Raw genomic sequence first — 11,622 nt, forward strand, 5'->3', positions numbered from 1 at the left:
AAAAGGAAAGCAGCGGCCTCCGAACCGGTCTCTCGTGGATGCATTTGCCCGATCGGGCACAACGAGTTAAACTCCTCTAAACTTAACTGTAAAATCGTTCCTAAGACGTTTCTGATACGACATTTTCACTCATTAATGACTTAGAAAAAAATCAATTTTGTGAGGAAATTTTAACTTATTCTTAGATGGAAGAAAATAAACTTTCGGATGAAACGATAAACAATTTTCTCGAAATAGATGTTAGCGTTTACTTGCAGTTGCAGTGTTAATGGACTTTCTTGTAAACTAATTCCAGAAATTAAAATATTTGAATCAAAATATTGATTAAAACTTTTTTATTTCGGCTGGTTTAATTTAGATTAACGACGGTGATGTCACCATCCTCGTCCACTAACGAAGATTTATCTTCCCCGCAAGTTCAGAGCAAGGTTAATTCGCCACTTACTCCGAGAACTCTTTGGAGGAGGAGAAGCACGAAAGTGTGGCACAGGAAGTGGTCGCGTAACAAAAATTGTTTGCTTTACAAAGTGATTTGCAATTCAGGTCAACACTCAACCAATGAGATTGGTGATTGAAACCCACAAGAAATTATTTATATTTATTTTTTTTTTAAGAAAAAGAATTCGAGATTATTAATAAACCTGCACATGCTCGAGCACTCCGCCCACTTCTTCTGCAGGAAACAATAAAGCCGAATATAAATAAATCGAGCTTGAATATTGTTTGGTGGGGAAAAGCGAAGAAGGGAATATGAGGTGAAGAAGAAGGAGATATGGAGGTGGGATATTTTCGTCTTGACACACCGGTTCTTACGCCCATTGTTGTTATAATCGGAAAACAATGTATTTAAGCCTACAACATCAAGTTTTAAATAATTCAAGAAAAATTGGTTCAACATTTTCAAAATTAAAAACCCTTTGTTCCAAAAAAAAACCTCTTAATAGCCTATTATCCTCGTCATCCTGGTGGACACAAAAAGAGCGAAAATTAATATTAAAACCTTCCCGTTAGCGATTCCCTTTGTTTCGGTTTCTGCAAATCTTATCAAGTATTTATTTCAAGGGGAGGGATTCTCTTCGCCTAATTGTTCGTCAAATTGATGAAAGCGGTCTCTGAATTTTTCACTCGGTTTCGTTCCCGGTTTGGTGAAACGATGGGGATTTGCTCTTAAAGTCACGTCGATACGGTCGTAAATACGCCATTGAGACCATATAAGAAGCGACGCGATCGGTTTCGGATGAGAGAGTTGCCCTAACGAGGTTGATACAATTTTTTTTAATGAAAAAATATATGGGAACCGTTTGAGTTACTCCTAATACAATTGATTAAGTTTTAATTGAATCATTAAAACTTGTAAAAGAGAAAATGGGTTTTAATAAAGTGTAATAACAAAGATGTTCAGTATTCAGTTGCCGTTGGTGGCGATATTTTAGAACTGCAATGCAGTTTGGACCGTTTATTCCTCCCGTTTCCCCCAGGATATTATAGCAACCTGTGCGCACACAGTCCTTTACGATTATGGCCGTCTGGGTTTTGCTACAACAGTCCACGAGGTGCTGGTTCACTTTGCCTCTATTGCCACTTTTCCCATTTAATAACATCCAGCGATAGAAAATTTACATAAAAAAATATCGCTTATTACTAAAGTTAAAAATTTCTTTATATTTACAAAAAAAAAACAATGTGGGTTATTTCTATGTGGCAGATCTGTTCTTGCGAAACTCACAGGATTAACACGGCCCTGACCTAGCAAGAACAAACCGGTCCCGAGTCCATCGGGCGCACTTCTTCTTCGGTTAACCAAGCAGAGAGAAACGAAGAGGGGACTCTCGACAACAACACCTCTTAAGGCGTTGGGGCCGTCGAGGTGTGGCTGCAGACGCCCCCCCTTTTTGTCCGTTTACGATCTCCGCAGGATTCGTTGAATTGCACTTCAGAAAATCTTTCTTAACCGTCTGGACTTGATCAAGAAAAAGGTTTAGAAAAAGACTTTGAGAAAGTCCAGAGACCATCTTTTAAAGAAAAGAGCCCATTCAGTCATCGTTATCTCCGATTAAAATTGTTTTTCCTTCGAGTATTAATATAATTTTTTCTTACCTTAATCTGATAGGAATTAAGTTTGTTCTTTGGCAATGCGTTGAAGGATGAAAAGTCGAGCCGCCTGGTGAAGATGCCATTGGCACCGCCTGCGACATTCCTGCAACAAAAACCACAACAGGAAATGGTTAGTAACAATGAATAGCGAATAGATATAACGCCCACGTTCCGATATCTTTCGAGAACGATCGATTTAGCTTGAGGCGGGCGAATTACGTGCTGAAACCAGTTGTAATTATACGTTCTTAGACCTCTTGGTAATACTCGGCAATTGCCGAAGCTAATTTATCAATTAGGTTTTCGCTCCGAGCGGTACCAATTTTAATAACAAGATTGTGCGTAAAATAACTACACGTTTACATGATGTTATAAAATAAACATTTCAAATTAAAATTTTTTTAAAAAGTAAGAGTGATTTTTAGATCGGGTTTCGCTTGCAAAAATTGAATTAAGCTTCGGGAAGGAAGTCGTCCGGGAGGGTGGATCGTGAAAAATCAATAGGTAGAGGAGGAATGCACGCGAAAAAAAAGCCGTGAACCCCCGGCAGCGAAATTTCAAGGGCGCGCTGCCAAAATCAATGAATGGAGGTCTGGGTCTGTTGTACGCAATGCAGTCAATATCTGGGGGCAGAAACGCAGCCCGGGGGTGGAGCAGCGTAGGCGGGAGGGGATGCCAGAGACACTGGGGCTCAAGGTCGGCCAAGGTCAGCCCTTAAAAAGGGCTGATTTCAATCCACTCATACCCCTATTAAAAAAAATCCAACAAAATAATTAAAAAAAAATTTTGTACATTTACTGAAATATTTTTCTGTTTCTTTTTTTGATGGAAAAAAACTCGTTAAAAATAAATTACGTAAACCAAGTCCAGAAATAAAAAGGCGAACGCCAACAAACTTGGGTATTTTTGGGGCGGAGTGTTTACAAATGGACCCAAACGCACAGATGTTTGGTGTGTGTTGTGTGCGAGCCGCGAGATTTGTTTGAGAAGCAGAGTCCCGAGAACGAACGAAAAAGAAGAAAAAGATACGCCGAAGAAGGAGTAGGACTCCGCGCTGTTCAAGGTCGCCGAGTTCGACTCAAGATTATTTCTTTTAGTCAAGGTTAAGGATTGAGAAGGCGAAGAAGAAGAAACCTTCTTGTTGTTACTCAGGATTAACAAGGAATTTTTACAGGAGATTTAGCGTCGTGATGGCTTATCACCTAAAAAACAATTTGCCTAAAAATAGGTTCGACTCGTTTCAGGTCCCGATAGCTTATTTCCTGTTTATAATCCACATCCGGCCACTTAATTTAAAAAACAACTGCGTTGTTTCTGTTATTATTATTTATTATTATTGCAATAACAAAAAAAAATATAAAAATATATTTCCATAGAAACTAGGGCGTACCTACTTACTTTCTCGTACTAGTGTTAGTTCTACATAGTAACAATGTTAGTGTAAAACTAGAATTAACACTAGACCTAGAACTAGAATCATTCGGGTTTAGCCGTCTTTAGAGACGTGTGGCTATTATTTCTCTACAATTATTTCACATTTGATCACGTGAATCACGCGTGAGTCACGTGATTCATATATAAATTAATGGCGGGCATAAAGAATCACTCGCGCGCACATCTCTAATTGTAACCAACACTAATACAGAGAAAGTAGGAGATGGATAAACTGAAATTTATTTAATGGACGTTTTAAACAATCTCAAGGTTTTTGATAGAATCAGCAAGATCCAGGTCAAGATATTAATAACTCTCTACCTGAGGTTTTGATTGACAGGTTTATGTTGAGACAAATAAACTGTTGATACTAAGAAGCAAATAAGTTGTCAAAGAATTTTATAAAAATTAAATATTCTATATTTTTCTTTGAAACATTTTTGCAAAAAAAAATTAAATTAAATGATAAAACCAAGCAACAATTTAGTTTAGATTTTGTCTAAATCCAATGGAAACCTCACCTTAGTTCGTGCACAAACGACCGATTGCTGAGCCGGTTCTTGGGAGCAATGCACTTTGCCGATCTATTAATATATGTTATACATTTAGATGTTACCACACCTAAACTGGTGCGGTTTTCCAAGGATACATAACTTTACTTACCTGGTGAACGTAACATTTTCTAAAACTCAAATCAATTTGTTTAAATTGATGCCCACTAAAACATTCTCAATTTCTTAAACAAGAAAAATAAATCATTTCGTTTAAAATTCTTTAGACAAGTTTTTTTGTTGTCTTCTAACTTCTACGTTTCCCACATTCAAATTTGCTTTGTGGAAGTCGTCTACGACGGCTTTTCCAAGGCCGATGATCGTTGTCGTCTCTGTTTATGTATCCCGTCTGTAATACTAATCGGCTTCGACTCGCGCGAAATTTCAATCTAAAAATCTAATATTCGAAGCGTCGACGATGCAGACTCGTTTTCGGGCGAATATTTCTCCATGCAGAATATTCGCGAGTGGAATGCATGAATAGATTTTATGTATTACGTGTCGTATTGATCACATTTTTATTTAATTCGATTTATATTTACAGGACGTAAATATTTGTTCTTATTTTCTCTATCTTTGTCGTTTATGTTTTCGTCCCGATGGGAAAGTGCATTTAACGCTGTTTTAAGCGGCGCTCGTTGTGGAACCTTGAATTATTATTAAACTGCACCGAGTAGAGGCGTACGCCCCGTTCAAAACAACTACGAGCCAACCCAGCAGTCGTTCGTTGCTTCAACTCGAGGTTTATCCTAAGCGATACGAGGTTGGTGTAGGTCCATATAATGAACCACACCAAAGAGAAATAAACTAAAAGGCTTTATTAGATTAGAAACTTTATACTTCTTCTTCCTATTTCTTTTAAGTTTTTAACTTAAATGGTATTCTTATAGCGATCGTTATCATAAAGAGGGAAAGTAAAGGTAAACATAGTAAAAAAAAACGTCCCTCTTATCGTTTTTATCGGTATTTATCTAAACGTGTTTTTAACTCTAACTTCCTTTACGTATTTTCAGTTTATTTTCTCAACTGTTATTTCAGGGGTTCAAATTTGCTATTGGTTATTTTATTCGGTTTTGAAAGTCATTTTGGTTCTTGAGATAGAAACTAGTAGTTATGGCATTTCCCATAGTACGAATTAACTTTAAAAATTCAAGAAAAATCGATTTCTTGGCAAATTGATATGAAATTAACATTAATCATTCATTAAAGCATTTACTTTCCAGCGAAAAAGTCCGTTTTGAAAAATCACTTGTGGTTCTTACGATACAAACCTAAAATTAAACAGTAACTTTACCACTTTGTGGCATGAACTTAAAAAATTTCCGAAAAATCGATTTTTTGGCAAATTGATATGAAATGAACAACAATTATTAATTAAGGCATCTACTTTCCAACGAAAAAGGCCATTTTGAAAAATCACATTTGGTTCTTAACCCTTTGTGTCCCAAGAAGTCAAACATTTTAAAACTTTGTGACAGAATCAGACAGAATTAAAACGCTATCAAAATACACTCAGTAAAGACCTTTGGAATAAAATTTTAGCAAAATATGCAATCCCCCTATTTTCGCATAGTCTAAACGTCACAAGAGATGCTAATTCAAAAATTCCTGGAAACCGTGTTTATTGAAATTAAGAAATAAAACTTATTTTAAATTGAAGCTTGAAGCTTTCTGTTTAAATCGATGTATAACAATCGATGGGTTGAATTAAAAAAATATTGAGAAAAAGAGTATTGAGTTAAAACTAACATTTTCGTATAACCTAAAAGTGTCAAAAAAGATGCTAATTTAAAAATTCCTAGAAGCCATTTTTATTGAAATTAAGGAATAAAACTTATTTTAAATTAAAGCTTAAAGCTTTCTCTTTAAAATGATGTATAATAATTGTTGGGTTGGATTGGAAAAATATAGAGAAAAAAAATTTTGAAGCAAAACTTACATTTTCGAATAACCTAAAAATGTTAAAAAGATGCTAATTTAAAAATTCCTGTAAGCCGTATTTATTGAAATTAAGGAATGAAACTTATTTTAAATTAAAGCTCAAAGCTTTCTCTTGAAAATGATGTATAATAATTGTTGGGTTGGATTGGAAAAATATAGAGAAAAAAAATTTTGAAGCAAAACTTACATTTTCGAATAACCTAAAAATGTTAAAAAGATGCTAATTTAAAAATTCCTGTAAGCCGTATTTATTGAAATTAAGGAATGAAACTTATTTTAAATTAAAGTTCAAAGCTTTCTCTTGAAAATGATGTATAATAATTGTTGGGTTGGATTGGAAAAATATAGAGAAAAAAAATTTTGAAACAAAACTTACATTTTCGAATAACCTAAAAATGTTAAAAAGATGCTAATTTAAAAATTCCTGTAAGCCGTATTTATTGAAATTAAGGAATGAAACTTATTTTAAATTAAAGCTCAAAGCTTTTTATACAGATTATTTCTTGTATACACTTGTATAGTAGAAAGTACAGACAGCTCTAAATGCGCCGAATAGATAACTACAGTTTAAAATGAGTGTTTAAAATTACCGGTACTTTAAAGTACCGTCGGGACACAAAGGGTTAAGATACAAACTTAAAATTAAATGGTAACTTTTAGCGCTTTTTGACAATAACTTAAAAAATTTTTTAAAATCGATTTTTTTGGCAAATTGATATGAAATTATTCCCAATTATTACTTAAAGCATTTACTTTCCAAGGAAATAGCCCGTTTTGAAAAATCACTTTTGATTCTTAAGATATAAATTATTAAAATTTGTTGGTTAACTTTTACCACTTTTTGATTTAAATCAAAACATTCCACAAAAATTGATTTCTTGCCAAATACCAAGTATTAAAGCATCTATTTTGCAAGGATTTTAAAAAATCGAAAGGTTTTTAATCAATAAGAATAATTGGTGAAGTGTTTGTGAAAAACGTCGACTTTCTTAGTAAACATCTCAATCCGGATTAATTTATTTTCTCTTTCGAGGAAAAATGATCAAAGTTCCGGGGCAATACATCACCTATTCGTATTCGAAACTTGCAAAAGGTGAGGTTGGTCCTTATTAAACTTTGCAGACGCCGGGTAACTTTATTTCCCTTCTTTTTACGACACTTTTCCCCCACAAAATTATATCTTACGTTTACTTTTTATTCATTTTCATGGAATCTCATCAAAAATCATTTACTTGTCCGCAAAGAAATAAATTAAAAAAATAAATCCATGTTTTTTCGGTTGTTACAGGATTGAAAAACTACTTGTTTATGCAAAAACGAACCGATTTAGCCATTCTATAAATAACCCAAACGTATTTACTAGAGTGCGTTTAAAATAAACACGCTCTCCCACTTTGGTCGACCTTTCATAACATTACCTAACAACACGGTTTTAAATGAAAAATACCTCTCGCGCAATTTTACGCATTCAATGTGTCAATAATTTTGCGATAAGATTTTTCATTTTAACAAATGTTGATATTATTTATTTACATTTTCAGTACCAGTTTAACTTCGAAAGTGGATCAAAAAATTCAATTTTACATAAGATAGAAAATTTGTTTATCAATAAAAGAAAGTAGATCAAATTATTATTTAAAATATGGCAAGTTTATTTTTGTAAAAAAACAATTTTCTTATCATAACAAATAAACTATTATTGAACGTTGTTTATATCGTGAAAAATAATGCGTCACAACTATAGAACGAGTGGGGAAGGTTCGCTTTAGTTTAATAACAAGGTCTCGAGTGTAAACGTTGTTAGAAACGCAGTAAGTTTTGTCGTAGCTTGTTGCTCTGGCTCTGTTTTCTCGCCTTAAAACCGAGCGAGATAGCTTCAATATATGATATAATAGCATAACTGACCAGCTCTAACATCGTGTATTTAAGCTCAAACTGCATTGAAGCTACAACGCATCGAAACGAAAACAAATTTATTTTTAGATTCTCGACATAGCACCGTATGTTGTTGTAGTATTTTGCGCAATATTTAGTTTGTTGGTTGCTAATGATACTAAAGTGCATGATTCATTAAAACATTATTTTTTTCATTCATTTTGAAAGTAAGTAGGTATCATTTTTGGGATATAAAACGACTGCGAAATTGTTTACTGCGCTTTCGTCTTAAATTAACGTCATAAAAGCCGCATGTAAGAGTATTAAATTACATATGGTGATATTTGAAACGCTTTTAAGAAAAGGAAAGAAAATTCAAAAAAAGATTCATTTAAGTTAAATTTTTTTTGCTGATGATTAAAAAATATAATTCCAAGAAAATTATTAATAAAATAGTAGACTATTATGATGGATAAAAAACAAAGATCTTTCTTTATGTAAAATCCAACAGGCTGCACAAACAACGAAGTAGTAATCGATAATAATCAACAAGGGCGGTAAATATTTGAGACGTTCTTGATAAAAGACACGGGTTCTCTACACAAATAAGACCCCCCCGGATCGTTCCGGTCGTTTTAATTCCCAGGAGAGTCTGGACTATTCCGGAATAAACCCATCAGGCTACGTATTATGATTGGAAAATGAACGAAGAAATTTTTTGTTAGATCTTTTTTCGTGTTGATTGCAAATCGATACCGATTTAATTCCTAACTTTGAAACTAATAAAGTTAGAATCACGGTATTTACAGGAATTATATTAAAAAGTATGCGGATTCTAATAAAACGATTGCGAAATTGTTATTAACGTTAAGACGAAAAAGTTATTATCTAAACTATCAAAAAATGTGGAGTTTGAGGTTATTAAAATTCATAACTTTCTTAAAAACTGGTTTGGAGTCATGAAATTGTCAAAAATTGTATAATAAAGGGCGTAGATTTCGAATAAAAAGGTGTGATTTTTATAAAAATTAACAAAAAAAAAGTTATAAATAATTGAATGGAAAGTACTCAAAAAATGAGCTATGTGAATTTAAATAATTCATAACTTTGTAAGAAATCAAGTTGGAATCACGACAATTGCAAGAATTATGTTAAAAAGTATGTAAATTATAATGAATCATGTGAAATTGTTATTAAAGTATACACGAAAAAGTCATATAGTGTCAAAAATCATCAAAAAATGAAAATCGTGAGGTTATAAAAATTAATAACTCTTAAAAACTGGTTTGGAATCATGAAATTTTCAGAAATTGTAGAAAGAAAGGTGTAGATTTTGAATAAAAATGCGTGATTATTATAAAAATTAACAAACAAATATTATAAATAATTGAATGGAAAGTACTCAAAAATGAGCTATACGAATTTAAAAAATTCATAACTTTCTTTAAAACTAGTTTAGAGTCATGAAATTTTCAGTATTTATATAAAAAAGGGTGTAGGTTTCGAATAAAAATGCGTGATTGTTATAAAAATGAACAAAAAAAAGTTATAAATAATTGAATACTTGAGTACTATAAAAATAAGCTATGTGAGTTTAAAAAATTCATAACTTTGTAAGACAGCAAGTTGGAATCACGTTAATAGCAGCAAGTACGCTAAAAAATATGTAAATTATAATGAGTCATGCGAAATTGTTGTTAAAGTTGGTTACGATAATGTTATGATGTATCCAAAATCATTTCAATTTGGAATAAAATAAGAATGATTATATGATTATTGTAACCGATTATTATCTAAATCCGTTTAATTGAATCTATATGCAAGAAGGAATTTAACGTATCCGTCGGGACGCTTGGACTCCATTCCTGTAACAATGGTCCCAACATTCCCAGACGGACATCGTTATTACGCAAAATTCCTGCTGGCACATATTAATCTCCACGTTCCAACCTACACATATAATTACATCTTACAAGATAAAATATATAAAATAAAGGGGAATTAAGAAAAGTTATTTAGAATACAAATAAGGAAATTGGACAACGAAGGTTGTGTTTCCCCCTTTTTGTATAAAAAAATCGATAAGCGTCGCGACGGCCGGCGAACGTCGTCGACGTCGTTTTCTCCGGACCTATCCTATTGGGGCGTCGAAATCGAGATTTAAATGAACGGAGTGGACGGGAAAACAGGCCTCGACATGTAGAAGGTCAAGGAAACGGGGCCCGGTCTATTTATCATTTTATAAATAGAACGGCGTCGTAATCTAGAGTGGGATCAGTAATGTGATTTAGATAGTCGAGGTACACAATATCCCCAAGTAAATTACTATATACAACGACCACAAGCGACAATAAGAATGTTGTTGTCGTTTTTATTGTTGATTTTACTATTTTTAAAAAATATTTTGACTCACCTAACTCTATCATTGAATTCAAATTTGCTTTTCTTCTTGCTATGTGCATGTACTGGTGAGACGCTCGATTCGCTTCCGGTTGCTGGTGGAGATGAGCTCCCGGTGCTCGAAGACAAACTTCCAGCTCGACCTCTACCTTCACCAGGTGGCACCACGGGGGCTGCGATGTTAGCGGGATGATGAGCCCCGATGGCCAATGTTGGTCTCGAATGTCGATTTCTACGTTTTTTCTTTTTAGCAGTTTCGATTTCTTCAACTCTTCCGAAGATGTTGGCAGTTGGCGGCGGTGGTGTCCAATCCAAGTCTTTCTTGAGATGCCCACGACCACATTTACAACCGCAAGCTTTAAACGCCAAATCATAACCTTTCTTGGTCCAGAGGTTCTGGTGACGTTGCCTCTCAGACCAAGATCTAGCTCGACCACAAGTCTTCAGATACGCCAAAACCGATTGCTCCCATTGTTCGAAGCACTCGCGGTGCATGTAACGGCCGACGTTGCAGGCGTCGTTGTTGCAGGTCACGCGGACGGTGTCGCGGAGATCGTCCAAAGAGATCAACATTGGGTCGTTGTTGTTGTTGCTTTGGAGTTGTTGTTGTTGGGCGCGAAGACATTCGCCGGTTGGTACGCAACACCGGGTTAAACCAGAGGTCGGAGACGTGGAGGACTCGTCTTCTAGGAGTAAGGCGGTCACCTGGTGGCGTCGCGGCGCCATCTCGTTCTTGCCGGGTCTTGTTGGGAAGAGATCGCCGTAGCTCAACAAGAAGTCCATGAAATTTCGGCGCCGAAAAACGACGCTTCTCAACGTCCTCTACGTCTTCAACTAAGTTAGTTTTTCTTCTTATTTTCTTCAAAAACTACCTTAAAGTCTGTATTTTCAATAACTACTCTCTAAAAAACCGTAAAAAAAGTCTTTCGATTCTCTGCACTCTCATCTGGGGGAGTGGAAAGTGAAGATATCGCTGCGGGTGCGTGAGCGGACTGGAGCCGGTCTGACGCCGCCAGGTTTTCGAGTCGACGAGCGTCGGGTCGTCGTTTGGTGGGGGGGCCCTCTCTCGAAAGCGAAAGGCCCCGTTCGACGACGATCGGGCGGGAACGGGGGTTAAGGGGGAAATCGGGTGGCGGCGGCGGTGGCGGCGGCGGCGACGACCACGTTCGGTGATGGTCCGACGATTTCGGTTGGGGGCGGCGAGGAGAGAGGAAGCGTCGCGGCGGCGGAGGCGGCCGAATTTCGCTTTTCACTTTCGGTTTCAAACGTCGGCGCCGCGGCGCCCCCACGTTCCAAGCGCAAGCGCCGGATTCACTCTCTACGTAGA

The 11,622-nt window shown here is 35.5% G+C and overlaps 1 protein-coding gene across 1 annotated transcript in view; it reads right to left on the reverse strand.

Moving 5' to 3' along the window:
• The window catches only part of LOC111428304 (hdc homolog, cell cycle regulator), a 31,923-nt gene extending 20,591 nt beyond the window's left edge, over positions 1–11,332 (reverse strand). Inside the window, exons 1-2 of the mRNA XM_023063769.2 lie at positions 10,309–11,332; positions 2,098–2,197 (exon numbers count right to left, since the gene is read on the reverse strand). Coding sequence (XP_022919537.1) covers positions 2,098–2,197; positions 10,309–11,078 — 870 coding nt within the window. The 5' untranslated portion in view covers positions 11,079–11,332. The remainder of the gene's footprint in view (positions 1–2,097; positions 2,198–10,308) is intronic.
• Between the last annotated feature and the right edge of the window lie 290 nt (positions 11,333–11,622).

This window comes from Onthophagus taurus, chromosome 10 (genome assembly GCF_036711975.1).
Source record: "Onthophagus taurus isolate NC chromosome 10, IU_Otau_3.0, whole genome shotgun sequence".
Lineage (NCBI taxonomy): Eukaryota > Metazoa > Arthropoda > Insecta > Coleoptera > Scarabaeidae > Onthophagus > Onthophagus taurus.